The sequence below is a fragment of the Colletotrichum abscissum genome, assembly GCF_030869225.1.
Source record: "Colletotrichum abscissum strain IMI 504890 chromosome Unknown Scaffold_8.1, whole genome shotgun sequence".
Taxonomy (NCBI): domain Eukaryota; kingdom Fungi; phylum Ascomycota; class Sordariomycetes; order Glomerellales; family Glomerellaceae; genus Colletotrichum; species Colletotrichum abscissum.
In genome coordinates, this window is record NW_026850525.1 from 322,200 (window position 1) to 344,650 (window position 22,451).

The following is a 22,451-nucleotide window of genomic DNA, read 5'->3' on the forward strand; positions in this document are numbered from 1 at the left end:
CTATCGCATACACGCAAACAAAAACGATCTCGGCCACGGCATGAGATCTTGGAGTTGGGGGATTACATTGGCCAGCGGGCTGAGTGATTTGCACATGCTTTTCTTTTTTTCTTCTTCTTCCTTTTCGGCCTCGAGACCAGCCAGCTATTGATGGAGGGGGGGGGGGAAACGAAGGAGAGAGTGACGCAGGATCACGATGTATACGAGGAAGTTGAACAAAAGAGAGAACGGGTCTTGAGCGGGAAGAGGAACTAACAAAATATGAAACCTTTCCTTTAGGGCAGATTGATTGGATCACATGGGAAATGGCCATGCCCCTACAGTCGTTGTGTGCTTTTTTCAGCACAGGTTCCCGCCAGATAACTTTTCAATGAGTCTTCTTTCCCACCAGTAAAAAAAAAAAAAGACCACGTCCGTTTCCCAGGCAGTCGTGACTTGTCTATGACTTGTTTTGTTGTCATGTTACCGGGATGGTGCTGGATCAAGTGATGACATGGTAATGTGCATCATGTTATTTCTCCACGTTTATTTTTATTTTTATGTCTTGCAGTGCACATGCTGGCGCTCCCCCACCTCGCTATTTCGTCACGATCTCTGCCCACTAAGAGGAGCCTTTATGCGTTGTAGTAGTTGGATCGTCCTTTGATCGAAGCTAGGAGGGTGATCGTGGCCGGGGGTGTTGGTCGGGGGGCATGTGAGAAGAGAAGTTGGAGTCGGCGGGCTTTCCGTGTATTCCCCAGCTGGCTGACGCTACCCACCGCCCGCTCCCGCGACCCAAGGTACAGCGCATCTTTTGCTAGCGTTGGCGGAGGGATGGGAGAGGGTGATTTTGGGTTTTCTCTGGTACTTTTTTTTTTTTTCAAAAATGGTGAAGGGGGGAACGAACGGTCGACAGATCTCGGGTGGTGGTGCACCTGAGTTTGCCGGGTTTGTGGAGTTGGGTTTTGGGGCCTTGACCGCTCTGTGGCTTACGATGTATCTGGTGGAGGAGAAGGAGGAAGAGGAGGGGGTGTGTGTGCGAGGGATGGCTTAGCTGCGATTCGGGTTCTAGACATGCATTCGCGTGAGTAGATAGGATGCTGGCAAGTGAGATGCGTGTTCTAGATAACGTGATAATTAAGAGCTCCCCATGTGGCCAGCTGGTTAGTTTGAAGCGGGATGTTGTTCCCGAGGCGGTGGGAAGGGGACATCGCGGCATCACGGGTTGACGGATAGACTCTGAACTTTCCAAGGACTTTGAGCTACTAATGTCGGGTAGTGAGTGCAGTGTAGTTGAGATCTTGGTATAGGTATGCTCGTGGGGGTGACTTGCTCTGCGGGACAAGACGACACGCAGAGGTGAGACATGCAGTTTTCACATGTTTTGTTCATGGCTACAAGTGGAAGATGGGAAGAGAGGTTTGTTGGATCCCATCAAGAGGGAGAGAAACGGAGTAACGAAGCGATGGGGAGAACGGGAGGAGGCGCTTATGTCTCTTACGGTCTCCTGTCAGAATACGCTGCGAGTACAGCCCGGGTATGGAGAGTTGCTTGGATCAAAGTGTGCGAGAAGAGTAGAGGGCAGAGGATTGTGCGATGCAGATCCCGGCCCAGTTAACGTTTACGACTTGTGTGCGGCGAGATCCGTGTTGCTTACAATGGCCCGTTTCGTTGGCTGTGTGCGTTTCTCTGTCCTGATGTGTTATGGACCATAGTATTCAATAAGTCAAGCCGAGACGGGTTGGGCTGGCGTCTTTACGAAGTCTTGAGGAGGAGGTTCTGTTTCTTCGGCGGAGGTGCTGGCAGAATGTCATGTTTCCCTAGCCGACCTTGGTGCGTGCCGTATGTGATCCAGACGAGGAAATATCAGTTGGTATTGTTAACGTGTTGGGATCGAATCGAACCTCTTCACACCCTCTTGGACAAGATCCGATAATCAAGGGAGTCTATTCGAAAGCCTTTCCCTACGAGAGAACACGAAAGTTACTCACGTTTATGCTGGTGGGGGTCTTCTTGCCTTGGTTGCTAGCTAGCCATTTGGAGGGCCGCCTCGAAAGGTTGATTTGACTTTTTCGAGGAGATGGTTGTCGTTCTTCCACATGATAGCTCCCGACGTCGGTGAAGTGGCATGGGAACGTATCCATGTCCGGTTGCCCATTGTGGAGGGGAGCACGGGTAACATTTACCTGGTGGTTTTGCAGCACTGACAGTGGCAGTTCATCCGCGGGAATACTCACAACTCTGGCGGGATCTACTCCCTGCGGCCACGCTTGCGCATCCGCAGGCGATCAAAACAGTGGAGATTTCCCTATATCCTATAAAAGAACTCGGGTGTATCATACCGTAGTATTGTGGCGGACGGGCGGTCGATCAAAAAGAAGCTACCGAGCGTTCGTTGCGCGTTTGCGTACGCATTGAAAGCAAATCAAGGGTCCAGCTGCCGTGCAACTCGTTGCACCCGTAGAAACCGGGTACGCGAGGAGAGTATCCGCAGTGGTAGGAGCTGGAGGGGCTGAGTCGAGTGAGGTGGAACATGAGAGGGGGACAACGGAGCATGATGATCGATAGGCGCAGTTGTTCGATACTATCCCTCTCAGCAAGGGACCCTCGACGAAATGCATTGGTAGTAACCACCGACACTGACGGTTAGGTTAGGTATGTAGTTACTACGTAGGTTAGGCTAGAAAGTGTGGCAGACATGAAGTAATCAACCATTGGCGGTCCACCAGACCTGTCAATCAGATCAAAAGCGGATCATCAGTAATGCCCAAAACCTCAAAGGGAGCCGGCCAAAGCTTGAGTTGCAAATGGCATTGAGAGTTGAGAAATCAATCAGACCATTGGCACTGCCCATGGATCAGGGAGTGCTACAGGCGGAGCCGACGGCGGCGACGGCGCGCGCGCAAGGAAAGGAGGTGAGAGCCGTCGAGGTAAAACCTCACCTAGCGCGCGAAACGCTGAGGCGTTTTGTGGTGTAGCCTGCCTCACAATGGTGCAGCGAGTGAGACAAGACTTGACAGAAGGATACAGAAGGCAGCGTGCGCAGGCAAACGTGCGCTAGGGACGCCGACTCCCTACTCCCCTCGGAGGCTTAGCAGAGAGGGTTTAGACCGCCGCCCGTGGCCGTACGCCATGGTCAAGTTGAGAACAACCAGTGATCATTGCGGATTGGTCGTAGGAGGGGGGCTTGAGACATCAACGGTGCTGGCTGGACGAGGTGCCAGTCGCAAGTTGCCAGTTTAGGGGATGCGGCGTCCGCGGCGTTGTTGGGCGGCGGAGGCCGTCTTGTCGGACTTTTCTGGTGGAAATGGGAGAACAAGATTGAACAATTTCGTTTTACGGGATATCGTGTTGTGGCAGTCCGGTTGATGGTTCGGGGTCCGGGTTACTGAGCTGAGCAGAAAAGTGAAATTAAGGCCGGACACTTCGACGCTTCCGGGTCAATTATCCATGACCAAGTTGAAGTCGGTGGTAAATGATGACATATGGATCATGGACTGATTGCTCGCGCGATGGGCGCCATGGAGAAGAAATCCCCCTCTAGGAACCAATCCGTCATGACCAAAGGCGCGACGCGGCGCAGATTGGCCGAGTTGCAGATTCATGGAGCTCCGTCCCGCTTCCGGGCCCCCATAGCCTGTAGGCCGTGGTGGTACGGCGTAGGGTCGGGCTGGCAAGACTTGCGCGGCATTGGGCAATTGGTTTGTCGGAGGGAGGGTTGCGGTAAATGTGTTCATAGTCGTGGTGTGTGGTGCATGTGCATGGTATTCAAGTTCGAACACTGGTCAATCTGGTTCCCCGAGCCTAGCACTCTCCCATTCCTTGAGGGGTCGGGTTGTCGTGGAGAGGGAGGGGAGCTTAACAGGGTCCATAGATGATAGTGGCATAGAGGGAGCGAATGATCCGACCTAGGTAGGTACCGGGTACATCGGCTCTCCCACCTCAGATAGCGTAATGCGTAAAACAAGTGAAAGTCTTGGCCGATTGAGATCTTCCGTCCTTTCCTTGCGCCGCCCCGATATGAACGGGCCTTTGCTGGTTGTTTGCAGTGCTCGTGGAGGACGATTTATCAAGAGGAATGAGGAACAAGCCAGTTGCAGACGTTGAAGGCGCGCGACAAGACGGATCATCGGCCAAGATGGGACTGGCAGGCTTGAGGTGGTGCGTTGCGTTGGCAAGTCTACCTCGGTCCACGCGCGTCTTGGACAGAGACAGTCTGACTGACAGACAGACTCAGAATTCGAGGATTCGGGCGAGAGGCGGTGGGAAACAGAGCACGTTGGACGAGGAATCGTTGCGGTGCAATGCAATGCGCTCCGTGGGGCAGCGGCACCTTTGTCTGTCCGACTTTCCAGGTTGTCCGTCTTGACCTTTGACTTGGCCGCCAGTGACGCGAGGTCGGGTAACCATGCGCAGCAAACAGGCACACTCGATTCGCATTTTGATTCGACTTGCATCGTGTGGGACAACGGGCGATGGATGAACCAAACAGCGCACAGCAGCCAGACGCAGGCACGAGGCACAGAGCTGCCCCGGATTGGCGTTTCCTGGGTACTTGGCGTTTCCGGAGGGGGAAGGCGTACTAAGTACCTTGTTCTCGTTCTGGTCTGTTCAATTGCAGCCTTTGCGGGACGAGACGCAGCTTGGAACTGTGTAACCGTAATGTGTACGTGTACAGCAGACGACGACGACGACGACGGTTCGCAGTGTTGTGAGTCTTGTGGAATGGAGGCGCATTTAGATGCATGGAGACGACGACGGGTCCGCCCAGGCGCCTCAGACAGGTCCAACTTCACACCATTGATTGCAATGATTGGCATGCCCAACTTAGATTGAGCCATATCTGGTAGGCCGGGCTGCGTGCGTGCTCGATCCATAGTCGGGGGTGTCACGGTGTCCAGGACCCGTCCGCAGGCCGTGGAGCGCAATTTCTCGCGATCATCTGGCGTAAAGTGGACGTTCGTAAAGCGTCTGATGAAGATGCGCTCTGCAATCAAGCCAACGACTCAGGCGTTGGAATGAGATATGGTTGATACATTTTCCGACGCGTATCCAATGTTCCAAATAGCAGGGAGAAGGGTGACAGATAGGTCAGTAGAGTTTAAGGGATCCGAACTGTCGGATCCGATCAATTTGGATATCGGAGGTGGACTCAAAAGAGGAAGATGAGGAGAAGACGAAGAAGAATAGGGAAGAAGAGGACAGAGGGACGCAGACAGAGGGAGGGGGTGTATGAGGTAGAGGTAGAGGTACATGCACCAGGTACGGAGTACACAGTACTTGTCTTCGCTTCGTGGCTTCCTCTTCCTCTCCCCTTACCCTTCTTTCGCAGGCTTGCCAGGCCCCCATGCCCCCCGTGTCCCTCTCTCAAATCGCTTCCCCCGGTTGCCGTCGAGAAACCCACAATTTCCCCCCAGTCCACGCCTCTAAATTAGTACACTGTACCTTGGACTCTCGGTCTCCATGCGACTGGTACCTCCACCCACTCCCCCCTTCATTGATTGCCCGATGGGAAAGAAGGAGGGAGAGGGAGGCCGAGGAGGAGGGACCTGCCCACCTGTAGAGAGGAGAGACTGGGCGAGTGTGAAAGTACGCAGTAGACGCTACTTACCTTGTCGTCCTTACCTTGCGCCTCCCTTTTTCGAAACGTCGTCTCTCTAAGCACCTCACTCACTTCAACTCCATTTCGCCTTCAATTCACCCGTCTCAATTTTCCCTCACTTCTTTCCGCTCTCTTTCTTGTCTTTCCCCCCCTTCCCTCTCTTCTCCCTCTTGAATGTCCAGTGTGTCCGTGTCTCAATTCCTCATCCCAAACCCGCCCGATACCGCCAATCGAATCCATCGCCATCCTTCCATGTGGTAGCGCAATAGCAAGAGACAGAGAGACAACCAGCACCCTATACACACTCTCGAGAGGAATATACCGCCATAGGCCAACGTCTTGTCGCCCACGCGACCCAAGCCTCCGAGCCACCCTCATCTTCAACCTCAATCATCTGGTCCTCCCTACTTTCTAAACAGTTCCGTCCGAGCCCGCCCGCCCGTCCATCCATCTTCATCCGCCACTCCGACCGCCGTCTTGCGCTACGGTCCTATTATCTCACCCCAAGGGCCAAGGTACTCTGCAACCTCTGCCTTTACTCGCCTACTGAGGTGCATTGCAAGTTTCTTTTTTAGTTCCTGCCAGTTGGATTGGACTGCAGACTGCACCGGTTGCTGTCACGCCTGCGCCTGTGCTTCTTCCTCTTACACGCACCCCCTTCGAGAATAGCACCCGCCCAGGACATCACCCAACCTTGAAACCTCACTCTGTCCTCCGTCCTCCCAACACCAAACGTCGATACTCCCAGTACCTCGAGGGGTCGCACAGGCCGAGCCGCTTTTAAAGCATTTCGCGCCCCCGTACCGAAACTGTGTCTTGGGCTCTGCGCCGGTGATTCACTTCAATGGCGCTTTAGACTTCCCAAGCTCCCTCTGGCGCTGGCACGCGGTCCTTTCCCTTCCCTGAGCAACTCATCTTAGGTTCAAAGGCGCCGTATCCTACCTTACCGTCCCGTTCCCGTACCTCACCTTATCCTGGCTACCTTGAACATCCGCTTCGCCTGTTTGGACCACCTTTCCTCTTAGTGGTCCCTGTCACTTTCCTCCCACTTGGACACTTATTTCCTCCCCGCGAACCACTCGATCCAACAAGTCGACACCCCGTCTATATCACCCCCCTCGACACCCACAATCAACACACACGCACACACACACACACCACCTACCTCTTCGAACACTCCCCGAATATATCCTTTGCCTTCCATGTGTACTAGAAATACCGGGCACCGAATACACTCCAGACCATCTCCCCACGCCGGGGTTACGGCCATACCGCAAACATGTCATTACCAGTCGCCATCCAGTCGGCGATTTTCTACTACCTCGCATGTACACCATGTAACGAGATGAAGGCTTTCCGAAAGGCCAAGAAGAAGGCCAAGGAGGATAGGGAGGTGAAGAGGAAAATAGAGATGGAGCAACCTGGACTGTACCGTCATCCGGACCCCTTTCACACAAACCCATTTTGGGCCGAAGAGATGGCAGCAGGACCACACCTACCCAAAAAGTCAACCAACAAGAATTCGAGCCAGAGAGGTCTGGCGAGTGCAGGCCGGACGAGCACAGCCGCGAGTTTTGGCGGAGCAAGCACTGTTGCCGAGAGTACTAGCCCTGCGACTCCGACAATAAGTGCCTCAACGGCTGGTCGAAAGCTGTCCGGCGAGGGTTGGAATAGAGAGCTGTACCAACGAGAGGATGAGGAGCTTTGGGGTCACAACTTCACCGGCATGGGTCACAAGCTGATGGACAACATCGCAAAGGCCGGAAACACGGCCGGACGCTACATGGAGGAGAAGTTGGGGCTGGAGAAGCCCATCACCGATGAGGACCGCGAGAACTTTTACCGTACACCGAGGAACCCGCCCGTCAACGAGTACCACCCGCCGATAGTAGGAAGCAAGCCCTCCCGTCCGGACGCTCTCAAGTGGATGCTACAGCCGCCGCCCCCTGCCAAGCTTATGGAGGGCCGCATCCCCGTCGCCAGAACCCAGAGCACCAGCACAGTTGGAAGCAGGAGAACAATGGCGTCTGAGGACACTCCTTTGGACAGGCTGGTCCGTGAAAAGGCGTTGAAGAAGAAATTGCGGCAACAGGGAGAAAAGCTGCCCTTGGAGGAGACACCTTCGGAATCGGAGTTGATCGACTCACTTATCGGCAGGCGGTCACGGCGGACAACGGTATCGAGCAGGGGAATGTCTAACCGTAGCCGCAGCCTTTCGCTAGATTCCGAAGTATCTTCAGACGGCGAGTTGGTGGAACGTCGGCGCATCGCCCGTGCTCGACGTGTTCCCATGACGCCCGAGGAGACCTCTTCAGACGAGGACGACTTTGTCCAGCACCGCACATGGGATTCGTTGGGAAAGTCGAGTCCTCCCCGACGGCCCAAGCTGGAGACCATTAAGAGCTCCCGCTCTAACTCCAGGCAGGCATTAAAGGCACGTCCCAACGGCACGAAGCCAGATGTTGCATCCAAGGACAACTCTGACGTCACGCCCAAAGCGTCTGCCAACCCTATCATCAACCGCACCGCGGATGAGAACACACCTACCACTGTCACCGCTACCACAACGGTATCATGATGTTGGACACCTGCCACGAACTAGGTCGAACAGACAGCCGACCAGAACACACTTTCTCTAGTTGTCTCTGGAATTCCCCGTCATCATTCGACGAGGGTTATCTACTGCATTATTTACTCCCAGAGAGGGGCATAGCGTTCATGGGAAGGAGCATTTGCATTTTTCGGAAATGGGATTCGGCATTGAGGCGTTAAGAGGCGTGCTGCCACAAAAGCAAGAGAGCAAGCATACGGTGGGCAATGGGGTGTTTTCAAAAAATAGGGTCTGGGGTCTTTGGGTTGGTTTTGTTCAAAAGAGGACGAGATCCATGGCTTGTTTGATATTTCTTCATTTCATCTCTTCGTTTCCACATTTAACACATTTGGCCGCACACCAAGATGCGATGAAGCCTTTACTTCTTTGCTTTTACGCCCCTTTTTCTTTCCTTTCTTATTTTCCCTTTGTCATGGCATTACTGGCAAGTAGCACTAGGAACATGACGGGTATTATTGCTCTGTCCGAAATCTTGTGTGCCCCAACGTTGAATGATCTGATCCGTTTTCCTTTTCGTTTGATTCAACTCCGTCGACGGTGACCAACGCCTCATATAACTGCGAACCTCGTATGCCATCCAGCCTCTTCTATCGTGCTCCTACAGATGCATTCCGCCGTCCTCGTCGTCATCGCCGAGACCTCTCATGCGCTCCTCCATGGCCCGCCGCAGTTCATCGTCTGCTAGGCGTCCACCTGTGCCGTTTGCTTGCTGAGTAGATTGGGTGGATTGCGTGGGGGGACCATCCATCGTGATGACACCGTTGCGTATCGTACCCATCTGGAATGTACCGTCCATCCAAGCAGGGTGTGACGAGCTCGCCGCAGTAGTCGACGAGCCACCGCCGCCACCACCGTTGGTCGCCGGCGCACCCTGACGTCCAGAGGCAATCCTATCCTCCTCCGCAGCCGCCGCACCAAGCCCGTTAGTCGCTGGGATCCCATTCCCATTAACACCGTTCGCGCCGGCGACCGACTCGCTCGTGATCCCCCTCCGATCCGCCGCCCCCTGGCCCGCCTCCTCCTCCTCGACCTCCTCTTTACTCTTGAACTCGTTCCACGAGTGTCCCCTGCCCTCGACCTCGTCGCGGATAATCTGGACGCGCTCGCGCATGCGGGCGATGACGACGTCGTTTTCGCGAATGGCTTCGACGCAGGTCGGGTCCGGGCCGTGCCCCGCCGAGGCGTCGGTTGCCGAGTCGAGGGTGGTGGCGTCGCCTGCTGCGTAGGGGGCGAGCTGGGCGTTTGAGTATTCGAGGTGGAGGATGGAGTTGCGGATCTCGAGGGCTTTGAGGTGGAGGGTTGGGAGGGAGAGGTCGCGGAGGGCGGAGGCGAATTGGGTCGGGGATATTGGGCGGGTGTCTGCTGACATTTTGGGCGGTGTGTTGGTTTGGCGGGTCGGGAAGGTTGAGTAATTTGGTTTTGGCGAGAGGTATTCGGTTGTTTGCTGGCGAGTTTGCGACTTGGGTGTTTGGTCTCGTTGAGAAAGAGACTGAAGGTATCGGTGTGTGAACAAGAAAGGTGGATGAAGTTCTTGGGCAGTGGAAGAGACGGGAAGAAGGTGAAAGCGAATGAGAAACGACGCTGTTCACGAGTGGAGGATTGGACAGAAGGATGGACGGAGGGGGGACGATGACGATGTGCAGGCTTGGTGTTTGTAGAAGAAAGAGACGTCCTCCCAGGTAGATGCCGTGCAACGTCACCGCAGGTTTTCTGCCAGCTGTAGAGGTGAGGTAGCTTCCTTCCGAAGCTGCGCGCGGGGTGGGAAGGTGGTGGAAGGTGCAGTAGAAGGTTCCGGCGGTGGGGAATGAGCAGGGGGCGGTCAGGTACGGATACCTTGATGGAAAATGACGAAAGGGGGGAGTGCACTGGCAGGTAGGTAAGTTAGGTACTCCGTACCTTCCATTAGGTCTTACCGCCGACGGATTTATCCGCTCGCCTCGTTATCGATTACGTGCCTTAGTTTCTACGTGCTTACCAAAGCCCCGGGGATGGGCCGGAAACTGCTCTTCGCCGGCTGCCGCGGTCCCGATCCCCGTGGTCGGAACAGGTACCAAAGAATTTACGGGCTTCGATTGCGTCTTGGAGATTGAGCCACTGCGACAACGCCGCCCGCGCGCGACGACGACGAACGACCACCACCACTACCTCTACGAACCAGCGACAAAAGTGCGACGACAGCACTCACATTACGAGAGGTGGCATACGCCTACAGCATTTGCTAAAGGGAAACCTCTTCGTCGACAAGCAGCCGGCGCATTCATGAGTCTCTAGCTTTTTGGTGCGCTCCCGCGAAACGAGCAAAAAGAGACGGTTGCGTCGCCCACCCAGGGCGGCTCTAGGAAGCCATGAACGCCTCATTCGGCCTCGTTTCCTCGAGATCGTTCCTACACCTCGGCCTGCGCGCCGCGTGCCGTTCCGCGCCGAATACGACGAGCTGTTCGCCCGCGTCACGACTTCTTTCAATATGCACCATCACCTCCTGGCAGACGCCCGCCGCTACCCGGACGTACATATCGGGCCCCTCGCCCCTCCGCCGAAGACAATGGCCGTCGCTCAGCCTCGCCGCCACAACGGCCGGTAAATCAACACAAAGATGGGCTTCCTCCTCCTCCGCATCATCATCATCACCACCCAAAACCGACTACAAGAACGAACCCCTGCTCCGCGAATACGTAGACCTCCCGCTCGACTACAAGGACAAACACGGCCTGCGGTTCAGGGAAGAGAACAAGGACCTCTCGGCGGCAGAAGTCAGAGCCGTCTTCGGCGCCTCCCTCAAGCCCGCCGCCGCGAACCGGCTGCTGCGCATCATGCACGGCCGCCGCGTCGCCGGCACCCTCGAGGACCCCGCCTTCGCCATCAACACCGCCGCCTTCACCGCGCAGCAGCGCGACGCCGCGCTGGCGTACCTCCGTGAGGAGACGCCCGTCGACGAGGTCCTCAACGCGGGACTCCGGGCCGAGGACGAGCTTGCCGCGCTGGAGAAGGACCTCGCGGAGGAGGAGAGCAGTGCCGACGAGGGTGATGCTGCCTCGTCGACCGCCGGTTCTAAGACACCGTCCCTCCGCAAAGAAACGCCCGTCGTCAAACCAGACCCCGTATACGGCTACAGCGCCTTCGACGCCATCCGCGCAAAGAACCAAGCCAAAGCCGCCGAGGAAGAGGCCCGGCTCATCGCCGAGGCCGAGGCAAAGGGCATCGAGTACAACCCGGGCACGCTCTCCATCCCCATCAAGCGCCCGCCCATGACGCCGCGCATGGCGAAGTGGACGGAACAAGGCGCCGCCTCGGACCTCGCCGCTCCGCCCCCCCTCACGTTCGCCGAGCGCATTCTCCCCTCCGCGGCCGTCGTCTTATTGCTCGTGGCTTCGCTGGCGGCGTTCGCGGCGGTCTACACCCCGCCCCGCGACGCCGACCGCCTGTTCCCCGAGGTGAGCGCCTCGACGGCAACGGTGGGCGCGCTGATCGCGCTCAACGTCCTCGTCTCGGTCGCGTGGCGCGTGCCGCCGCTGTGGCGGTTCCTGAACCGGTATTTCGTGCTCGTGCACGGCATGCCGCGGGCCGTGACGATGATTACGGCGAATTTCTCACACAGCTCCCTGGGCCATCTGGCGACGAACATGGTGGGGCTGTGGTTCATGGGCACCGCTTTGCACGACGAGGTCGGGCGGGCGAACTTCCTGGCGATTTACCTCGCCTCCGGCGCCGTCGGGTTCCTGGGCAGCTTGACGGCGTTTACGCTCCGCGGCTTGTTGACCGTCTCGACTGTGGGTGCGTCGGGCGCCGTGTTTGGCGTCGCGACGGCGTACTTTTGGATGCACCGGTTCGATTCGTTCAAGGTGCTGGGCTTCCCGCCGGATCCGATGAATGGGCCCCAAGGGTTGGGGTTCATTGCGCTGATTTTGGGTTTCCATATTTATGCGTTTTTCAGGCGGGGCAAGCAGACGATTGATCTGACGTCGCATCTGTTTGGTATGCTGGCCGGGTTGGTCGGGATTGAGTTCGTGACGGGACGGAAGGCGGAGGGGGCGAGGGCGGATGGGTTGGAGAAGAAGAAGGCGAGGGGTGATCTTGTTGCTGATGCGCCGCCTCGCGATGGACAGGGTGACGGCGGGAATGATGTCAAGGCTTAAGAGAGAGTCAGGAGATACGTCTAGATGTTCTGCTCTCCGAGGAGGAACGGGAGGGTGAATTGTGTATAGTTACAGTCCTTTGTAGAACTCCTGGGATATTAGATGGTTGACCCCTATTATCACCCCCTTTGTTGGGATATTCGAATTTTGTAAATTTGCATCTCGCTCGCAGACGAGTAGAGGGAACGTTCTTCTCGGGGTCTGAAAAGAGACTAGATTTTTGTGTTGAGATCATGACAATGTTATGCAGGTAGCCAACCTATTTCTATTTTAGATGGCCTGTTTCCCGACCCCATATGTCGGTCCAGTGTGTTGATGATTCCCAGCGTCATACTATCTTACAAAACTAAATCAAGTCCACGCCATGTTGTACAGTCGTTTTTGTCCTTCTTACAAGAGGAGAGTCCTCTCTAGGTGATGTTACAGGTTTTACAGGGTTGCACTGCCCGAGGCAATCAAGCAGGCATAGGAGTAGCCGCCGCCGCATCCCGAGCAGGCGTAGCATCCTTCTTAGCTGCCTTCTTCTTGTCGACCCGTCGTCGTCCCACAGGCTGACACCAAATCTGCATCGTCACGACATTGATGTCGGCAATCTCGACATCAATCACATCGTCAGCCTGCACGTCCGCGAGCCTACTATAGCCCTCCAGCCTAATCAGGTCCACAGAGGCGCCCAGGTTGTAGAAGGTGCTCAGCCTGCCCCTCAGTCCAAACGCGTAGACAGCATCAACGACGAATTTGAACGTCTTTGGCAGCGGCGCCTCGCCGAAGCGCCACGCGCGCAGTAGTGCCTGCGCCACCCAGTGCGTCGGGGCGTTCTTGTTGTCGACCTGCTTGATCTGGCGCTGGAGGGCGTGGAGCATCGGCAGCGCGTCGGAGAGGGAGCGGTGCGTCCAGGGAAGGATGGCGGCAGCATTCTCGTCGGACAAGAGCTCCTCGCCGACGAGGGAGCGGCCCGTCTTGCGCTCGTGGGCGAGGGCGGCGTGGATCTGCCAGTGGACGACGAGGTCGTTGAAGCGGCGGATGGGACTGGTCGACTTTGCGTAAGCGTCGACGCCGACGGCGTAAAAGGGCGCCGGGCTGACCGAGAGCTCCGAGTTGCCGACGTAGACGAGGAGCCGGTGGATGTGCTCCGCGGGGATGGGTTTGCCTTCCGCCGACAGGGGGTCGATGTGCTCACGGCGGTAAGAGGCGAGACCCTTTGCGTTTGTGACCGCGTCCGGCTGAGTGCTGTAGGGGACGGGGATGGCGCGGGCCTGGCACCACTTTGCGGCGACCTCGCCAGCCGTGTGCATGAGAGTCTCGACGAGGCGGTCGGCCTTGCTGTACGTGGACGTGTTGAACTCGATGAACGGATCACCCTGCCACGCCATCGACCTGGTCAGGTCATCGGCGTCGCCTTTGACGATGATATGGTTGAGAGACACCTTGGGGGAGTCGAACCTGGTCTCGAAAGGCGGCAGCTGTCCCTTCTCCACGCGGCGGTGCTTAAGGGCTTTGCACAGGCGATTGATGAGGAGAAGGTCATCCCTATCTTCCGGGGACAAATCCGCCGCAGTAGTGATACGCTTCACAGGCTTGGGCGGCGGGGGCGGCTTGCCCACGACAAAGGTCTTGCTGACGGTCTGTGTTTCAAGACCGGGCAGGATACCGGTGACTTCATGCTTGGGGATGTGCAAGATATTTTGCACAGTGCCTGGTTCGACCTTGTAATCCAGGATGTTTCCTATCTCGTTGACTCTGGCGCTGAACGTCAAAGACGGTCGGCCGGGGTTCAGCGAGAACTCCCGCTCGAGCTCCCGCGGCAGCATCTTTTGGTTGTACCCAGGCATGTACAAACTCGATGGCGCCTTTTCAAGTTGACGAGCGAGCGCGGACTTGGGGTCGATACGGGAGGCGGGGTCGGCAATGTGAATGTGAATCCAATATTCCCCCGGCTTCTCGGCCGCCTCGACAGAGAAGCCGTCATCCACATCGGCCGTCTGCTCAGGGTCCACACAAAAGATTGTCGTCTTTCCCCAGTCTCGCCTGTGACCCTCAGCGATATCAGGTCGGAGTGATTCGTTGACGTCCACGAGGGGTGTCTCCATGGTGGCGCCTCGCTGGACCGTAGTGCCCGCGAGCTTGTACTCGTAACGAGCTGGAATATCCCAGGGTGGAATCCAGCCAATCTCCTGAAGGAAAGTGAAGGCTGTCCAGTGCGCCACCCACTCAGAATCCTTGTAGCAGTCCGTCAGCTTGAGAATGGTGGAGCCCAGACTCTCGAGCTGTGATGGCTTCGGCACAATGCGATGGCACGCCCACAGCTCCATGAAGCGGATGTATTCGAGATCCTGCTTGCTCCATGTCGCGAGATTTGCCACCTCGTCGTTGCTGGGTCCGATCATGCCATGGGGCGTCCACTCTCGCCTCAGCCGGCTCGCCTGGATGACCCCACGGGCCTTGAGGATAAAAGAACCGAGACTATTCTGGCGGAGGAGGGAGAGGGATTGCGCCGGGTTTTCGCGCAGCGCGGCGCCCTCCACCAGTTCGCGGACCTGGTTCTCAACCTTGTTCAAAAGTTTGAGGTCGGATATGGACCTGACCTCGTAGATGTAGTTGCGCCGATGCCACTTCATATTGAGCGGGCGGAACCCCCATCCATCGCGAGTCAGGGCGGTATGCACAGCATACAGCTGATGAGGGAGGAACATGTCGCCCGCCTTTACGTGCTGAGGCAGAAGCTTATCCGCGATCTCCTCGAGGCTGAGGTACTGCCGCTCGTCCGTGGCCAAGTGTTTGCTCGCGAGGTCCAGGGTGAGCTGGGACTGGTAGAACGAGACGGAGTCCTGGTAGAATTTGATCAAGTCTCTCTGCAAATCGGCGGCGGTCTTGAGAGCGGCCGGCGTATGGTTGTGAAACAGCGCGTTGCGCCGCTCCTCCGTTTCGGGTTCCGCAGGCAAAATATCGGCAAGGGGCTTGAGTCTGTACGGGTCGATAAAGTTTTTGAGGATGAAGAGGGTGACAATATTGCGCTCTGGGACGAGTTCACCGGTGCTCATGTAAAAGTACTGTGAATTGTTGTGACGGCCAATACAGACCGCCAGGATGGGCAAGCGGCCGCTGTTGTATCTTGTCTCGACCAGGTCACCGGGTTTGAGAGCGAACGTAGATCCTCGCAGGTCCTGGAGATCATCGCTTTTGGACAAGTCGCGGTTTGTCTTGGTCTTGTCGTGCAGCTCGCCCTCTCGACCATTCATGAGTCCCAAAGCGCCAGGGAGCAGGTCAGGTCTGGTGAGGTAGTTCAACAGCGGCGTGTCCTGCGCGGGTAGGTCTTGAAGCAGACGCTTTGAGGGTGAGTAATTTGCGCTCTCCCATTCTCGGAGCCGCATTCTGATGTCCGACTTTTGGCGAATGTATTTCAATTCTTCTTTCGTGGCTGTGGTCGTAGGCTTGCGATACCCACCTCTGCCATTGCCATAGTTTCCACCACGAGCGTTTCCGCCCTGGTGGTCATAGTTCCCGCGATGATTACCGCCCTGATTGCCGCTGTAGTAGGACCTTCTACCCGCATATGACTGTAGATGAGTTCAGTGAGACTGAAAGATCCTGAGAAACATTTCATGAGGAAGCCCTCATCGTGAGTAAGACGTACCCTTCTGGACTCTGTGGATGAGCCTGTCCCCAGCTGCTGGAGTGTTAGGGTGGATGGCAAGCCGCTGGCGACTGATGATGATGACGGCCTAGATGAAAGACATCTCCAGCACACATATGGTCTGCCCGAGTTTCGCAACATTGCGGGCAATATTATGGCAATGCTGTGAGGGCATAGTGTTGAGCGACGTCCCTCGCCACGACGTTCTGTTGCGGCGGCTCACCCAAAATTTCTGGTCCGCGCCACGAGGTGTCCACTTTTCGATCCACTTTCGCGCTATCACGTGACCGATATCTCATAGCACATAGAGAAGGCACCTTCAACTTGGTCTTCATTTAGCTTTGAAGAGTAAATTAAAGTAAGGTAAGTAACCCTAGCATGAACTATGAGTATTATCAACACATTAACGACGCTTTGGATCATAGAGAACCTGGAAGTTCAACTTGAACAAACATGAACAAGTAAAACACCAGATGTCAATGGCGCAACGCACCGTCTCGTGGGCATAGATCAGTAAAGGATATCGTCTTGTGGGGAATAGTGAGTTTATGCCCTTCATCGATAGTGACAGCAGTTTTGGGAAGCTGTTGGCAGAGGACATTCGGCATGGTCAGTGGATCCCTTCATAAACGGTATGCCCAAATGAGTAGTGGATCCCACCGATGGCTGTCTTCCGGCGCCGGTACCGGGATGCCCCACATCGGTACTTTCTCATCCGGTCATTTCATCCGGAGTGAGGCGGCATACTTGTGTTGCCTTGCCATGTTTGCGCTATTGTCTTTTTAACGACGAATTCATGCAGCGACGGTAGATTTACACAATTCAGTCTTTGTCTCTCTGACTCATCGAAGAATCTAGGGATTGCCGTCCACCCGCGAGATCAACATTGGTCTAGGTCCTGACACAAAAGCTTAGAAACGGGGCCCTACGGAGTACATGCAGCTCACCATGTCCTTCTCGCCGTCCATTTCCATCCGTCTCGCCCACACGCAGGGTAGGTAGGTTTACATTTTAGAAACTTGTACACAGCAGTGAGATCATCCTCCGAAAGTCCCTTTCATCGAACAATGTTTCAACCCGCAAAACTCCACATTACTCAAATCCTCGCCTGTTTCGATTTCCAAATCTCAACCCCCCACCTACCCACGAACCCCGAAACACATGAAGCCAGCAAGAAACAAAAACCGGAGAATCGTCGGAGAGGCGCACGTGGCCGGCTCATATGATTTACACATACAATAAGCATGTATTTCGGGTGTCCAAGCTGGACATTCAAATTTCGTCCAAAATCCATCCCTCATAAGGTACCTACCTACCTTAGGTAGTACGCTATGACTTCTTTCCTCAATCCTCGGCCCGAGCTCTCGTCTCAAAAGCTGCAGCAAAAAGCAACGTTATTTTCACCCAGTCTCTACGTACCGGGCACGTAGGTATCCGTTCAGCAGGGCCCTCGCTTTCTTCCTTGCTTTCTTCTTCATCTGAACCATTCGACGCGCTTGCACATAGTTTGCAAGGAATGGCTTCCCCCATCGGCTTGCACCTTCCTAACCACGAGATGAAGCCTGAACATCTAATCCCCTTCAAAAACGTCTTCTAGTGCCAAAAGCGTCTCTGAACTAATAATCAAGATTATGAGTTTATCAAACGGTGTTTCTAGCTTCGGCCATGGAGCTCACTCAATCTCCCCCCTCCCGCTACTTTCCCAAATAAGGAAACAGAGCCCAAGATGTGAAGAAAAGTGCCGAGACAAGACAACATACCTAGTAGGGGGGCCTAACACAAACGCCCACCACGAACGGGTTTCAAGCCTCCACCTCCCGCGCCAATCCCAACTTTACAAGAACCAGTGGGCGGGCTGACTCTGTGGCTCCGTGGCTGATCACCCAAATGGTATTCCCCCGCGGGAAATTTCACTCAAGGCGGGAAGGGGTGAAAGAGGTCTCAACGGAACACAACCTTCCCGAAGCCACCCTTTCCCCTCCTTGGAAAACGCAAACACGCCATGGTTTATTTCCAGAGAGTACGGAGTACGGAGTAGGCAGGGAAGACTTTGACATCATGCCATCCCGCGCGTGCTAGAGACCCAACGACAACACCATAGCCATATCAATGATACCATCCCTTTGCGCACAGTCCCCTCTCTCTGCCTGCCGCTTCCCTCTCCCCCTCCCTCTGACCAGCCTTTCCATATACGCGGTACGAAAGCACAAACCCCCCATTCACGCACATCGTCCATCTATCCGTACCACGGTATCCGACATCAAGGACGGCACTAACGTAGTGTGAAAAAAAATTGCCCCCGCCCCCTCTCTCCCGTAAACGTTTTTCCAATGAATGTTTGTAGCAATGATTGAAGCAAGGGACCAGACTAGAGAGGAAGAACCAGGGAAGGACAAGACAAAAAAAAAGGATCCGAGCGGCTCGCCATGACAACAAAGTGACCCCAGGGTTCATCCCATCATGAATCAACCACACTGACAACTTCAAAGTGCCAAGACGTCCAAACTCTTCCGTCAAAGTTCAATCCCGTTCCAAGTCTCCGGGGCCCCTTCAAAGTTCTGGAATCAATGTTCCAAAATGAAAATGGGCTGCTTGCCTTATCCTGCGTATCACTACGTCTGGTAATGAACTTCAGGTACCCTGTTATCAAGGAAAATCCAGACCTCGGCACTCCGTTCCAAAACATGCAATCCATATCACCACTATTCCCTGCTACGCCAGCCTACGCAGTAACCGCCTGTTTCGTTTCAAATGTCCCTATAACAACCACCATATTACTGTAATCCAAACCTCGGAACATCCGACGAAGGAAGGGAAGGAGGGGGTCCGACCGTTAGTAGGGCTTAAAAGCTAGTTGGCTATCAACCAGGTTCCTGGGTCAAGTCAGACTCTTGTCAGAGGCTCAGAGCCACGTTGACTGTTCACATAATCCGTATTCCCTAGGTACTACGTTTCCTACTCTACTCGATAGTGTACCAACCTTCACTCCGCAGTCATGATCTAGACGATCCATCAATCTGGTTCGAGACTCGTCCACTGTGCCGGTTGAGTGCTTATCATGGCCGTCAGAGTGACTGACACTTGGCACCTAGTCCCCCCTTCATGCGTGCCGTGCTCACAGTAGGTAACACTGCATCCCCTCCCTTTCTGTGACACAAGGTGCATGTCACCAATGCAGCCCATCACTCCCTCGTGGCCATGCACCCACCACATGGGGAATCACTGGAGAGTTTGAGCGGACGTCGATTCTTTATGATTTCTTTTTTTAATTGATTTGGCCTATTCTGTTGACGCTTTGCGCGTGAGTGCCTCCTCCCTTCTCCTCCCACTTGACGATGCTACCCTATGCAACTCCTTGCTTTCCCCCCCCCCCCCCCCCCCCTCCTCCCTATACTCCCTCCCTCTCCTACCTCCCTCCCCCCCCCCACCCCCCCCCCCTCACATCACCTCGTTCCCACGACAAGGGGAGAGTAACACAGCCCTTGCGCCTCTTCCCACCCCACTCGCCCACCTCACCCCCCCTTCTTTCCCCCCCCCCCCCCCCTTTTTAGGTAAAAGATCTGCCATCTCTCTAGACCTTTCCCTCCTCCAACGTATCCGTAATACTGAGTCAAATGTGACAGGCGGAAAGGGCGGTTAAAGGCCCTGATTCCTCTCCGACTACCACATTTCCCCTTCCCCCCGGCCCCCATATGCTTCTTCTAACAGTGACTCCCAGCTCTAATACAATTACCCCAGAAAAGGTCGCTTTGGAAGAATTTTGTTGAGATAGGAAATAATAGACACTATGGAATTTCGGCAGTATACAGATTGAATGGGGGTATAAGAAACAGTGCTGTTTTCTAAGTTCATTATGCAGGTGTTGTTGTTTGCAATCTTGCTGCCTGTGTCTAACGGGCGTTTGGTAAGATTTGCGATTCGAGAGCATCGGGTCCGAGCATGGTCGAAAGGAATGGTGAGCGCTATGCCGGTCCTCGGCGGACCTTATTCCAAAAGCGCTTCATGACGCCTCGGTCGTTGGCCTGAGCGTTTTCCTGGTCCATGGCCGCGAACTGACGTTCTATGCTCTCCTTTGACGACGCATCTCGGACGTACGTCGACGTCGGAAATTCGTCTCGTAGGCCGTTCGATTGGGATTTCCTGGGCGGTAATGGCTTCTGTTGCCAGCCGTACATTTGATCTTCGTGGGCTCGGAGGTCGGGTCGGGTGAGGGTCATGCGCAGTGTCATTTCTCTCGACTCTGCCGGCATCCGTGCGTATTCCGTCGATGGTTTGGGTGAATGAAGCTGATCATTTTTGATGGGCGGCGGCCGAAGCGCTGTCATCTCCACTGTATGGGGTGTCTTGGGAGAATCCGAATCAAGGGATCCATCATCGCTGAAGATCGACGACCGATCGTCGGCGAGAAAGGTGCGGAGATTTTCTGACTCGTCCACCAACGCTGCCCTAGATTGTCGATGTTTCAATGGCTTGACGTCCTTGCTAGGCTTGGTGGTGATCATGGCTTCTTTTGAAGGAAACCCGAACTCGATGGCTTCGTCAAACTTTTGAGGGGAGGCCAGATATACTCGCAGCTTCAGCCGGGCCTCGGGATCTTGGTAGTGTGCAGCCTCCGGATCAAAGGCAGCTACAGTGTCCTGGGGGCTATGCTTTGGTGAAATCAGAGACAGCGCCCGTGATCTTCGCCGGCCGTGTCCCGGAGAGCTTGTCTGAGGGCTGACTGGAGAACTCGAAAACAATGGGGTCGTGGGATGGCTTGCGCCGGCGGGTGTCGTACCGGGGCGGTTGGTGGAGAGCGAGTTGCGGCCGAACGGTATCTTTGATATGGACAGGTGCCTACGAAACGACGGCCTGCGCTGTTTCGAGTTGGCTGGTAGATCCTCTCGCAAATTGGCGTGGTAATCGTCGAGATGTAAACGCAGGTCTAGGTCGTCATCCTCCTCCAACCAACGGAAGCTGTCATAAAAGGAGTCCCGCTTCTTCTGAGCTTCAGGGGACTTCTTCTCTTCCAACTTGGGCATTTGTTTCCTCGTATCTTGGCTCGGCCGCCGAGACTCCATCGTCGAAGGTCTCACCGATAGAGTCGGACTCCACAACTCGTCTTGAACAATTAGGCTAGAGGCTCGTCTTCGAACTTTGTAGATGGCCTCATCAGCCGGGTCAAGGATGATGTCGTGTCTCCGGTTTCGAGAAGCAACAATCTGCTCTTCGGTAGTCAAGTGCCTCTTCCGAATCTTGTCGGGCAGCCGTACGTAGACGGAGGAGCTCGTCGAGGCGCGGAAGTTGGCACGTCGAGAAGGCCGTCTCTTGACACGGTCGGACACTTGGTCGGATGCAAGTCTGGCTTGACGTTCTTTACGGCGCTGCTTTAATGTCTTTGGTGTGGGTGCGGTGTCTGGACGATCAAAGTAGATGTCGATATGTGTGGATGGCGGAGTAGGGGCCGGAGCAAGACTGGCAAAGTGAAGACGTTCGAGGGAACTAAAGTACTGAAGAAGGATTTAGTAAGAGTTGTGAGTGAGATGAGGAAGAAAAAAAGATACAAAGGCGTGGTCGGGAATGTAGATGGGGGCAAGAATGGAATTGAGAAACAAGGAGGGTATGTAGTGTCTTAATGCAGGAACGAGCAGAGGGAGGGAGACGTCGTGTTTCCTCCACTTGCACTACTAAAAGTAGAGTATGGAGTATGGGACTGGAGCCAGAGACTGTGCTCGTCCGCACCGCACCGCACCTGTGTCGTGTTGCGTCGTGTTGCGGTGGTGCTTATGAGCGGGACCTGCATTGCATCTGCTGAGGTGCATGACGGATGGAGCAGCTGCCGTGCCGTACTGAGGACAGGATGTACGAAGGTACAGAGACACGCAGACATAGGAAGGAATCACTTTGGAATGGACATTGGCTGGCCTGGAGCGGGTGCGATACCGCAGTCATCAAGCTGCAGTACCCATAGGCAGAGATACTTTGAGAGAGAGAGGAGCACTTGCTCGAATCAACTTTGAACGCCATCCCAATACATCGAGATCAGCGACGCTCGAACTCAATTCAGCCCCCCGGCCTTCAAGGGACAAGCTCGGGGTTCTGGGATTGGGATTGCTTCTACAGGCAATCTAGGAATAGCCCGGGAGCCGACCCATGACTTTGGACGCAAAGCTCCAAACCGTCAATTGAGACAGGAGGGGCGGCTGGGTGCCAGGGGGGGAGAAGACCGGAAGGCAAAGACAAGTACGTAGGAGGGAGCTATGGCGGTAGTTCCTTGACTTGCGTGGGAGAGTGAGTGAGGGAAAGTGAGGGAGAGAGCGTGAGAGAGTCCGTGATGCATGTCAAGTCAGGTCAGTGCATCAGCACCATGCTCAGCGTCAGTGCGGATGCATGTGCCGTGCGTGCATAGTGACTATCCTCAAGGAGAGACGACAGACAAGACGACGCAGACACGGACGGCACACGCCATGCGGGAATAGCTCTAGAGTCCACGCCGCACCAAGTTCACCAAGA

At 55.3% G+C, this 22,451-nt stretch overlaps 6 protein-coding genes across 6 annotated transcripts; 2 read left to right on the forward strand and 4 right to left on the reverse strand.

Moving 5' to 3' along the window:
- Positions 1–3,887: 3,887 nt before the first annotated feature.
- CABS01_04130 (uncharacterized protein) lies at positions 3,888–4,856 on the reverse strand (the record flags this gene model as incomplete). The annotated part of the gene is made up of 1 exon (XM_060537501.1): positions 3,888–4,856. The coding sequence occupies one exon, from the start codon at positions 4,854–4,856 to the stop codon at positions 3,888–3,890; it is 969 nt and encodes a 322-aa protein (XP_060390346.1).
- Positions 4,857–6,860: 2,004 nt separating this feature from the next.
- On the forward strand, positions 6,861–8,159 carry CABS01_04131 (uncharacterized protein; the record flags this gene model as incomplete). The annotated part of the gene is made up of 1 exon (XM_060537502.1): positions 6,861–8,159. The coding sequence occupies one exon, from the start codon at positions 6,861–6,863 to the stop codon at positions 8,157–8,159; it is 1,299 nt and encodes a 432-aa protein (XP_060390347.1).
- Positions 8,160–8,790: 631 nt separating this feature from the next.
- CABS01_04132 (uncharacterized protein) lies at positions 8,791–9,561 on the reverse strand (the record flags this gene model as incomplete). The annotated part of the gene is made up of 1 exon (XM_060537503.1): positions 8,791–9,561. The coding sequence occupies one exon, from the start codon at positions 9,559–9,561 to the stop codon at positions 8,791–8,793; it is 771 nt and encodes a 256-aa protein (XP_060390348.1).
- Positions 9,562–10,537: 976 nt separating this feature from the next.
- CABS01_04133 (rhomboid family protein) lies at positions 10,538–12,325 on the forward strand (the record flags this gene model as incomplete). Its single annotated transcript, XM_060537504.1, has 1 exon — positions 10,538–12,325. The coding sequence occupies one exon, from the start codon at positions 10,538–10,540 to the stop codon at positions 12,323–12,325; it is 1,788 nt and encodes a 595-aa protein (XP_060390349.1).
- Positions 12,326–12,780: 455 nt separating this feature from the next.
- On the reverse strand, positions 12,781–16,100 carry CABS01_04134 (mitochondrial protein cyt-4; the record flags this gene model as incomplete). The annotated part of the gene is made up of 2 exons (XM_060537505.1): positions 12,781–15,882; positions 15,960–16,100. The coding sequence occupies 2 exons, from the start codon at positions 16,098–16,100 to the stop codon at positions 12,781–12,783; spliced, it is 3,243 nt and encodes a 1,080-aa protein (XP_060390350.1).
- A 3,821-nt stretch (positions 16,101–19,921) lies between these two features.
- On the reverse strand, positions 19,922–21,741 carry CABS01_04135 (mucin; the record flags this gene model as incomplete). The annotated part of the gene is made up of 2 exons (XM_060537506.1): positions 19,922–21,448; positions 21,691–21,741. The coding sequence occupies 2 exons, from the start codon at positions 21,739–21,741 to the stop codon at positions 19,922–19,924; spliced, it is 1,578 nt and encodes a 525-aa protein (XP_060390351.1).
- Positions 21,742–22,451: the final 710 nt, after the last annotated feature.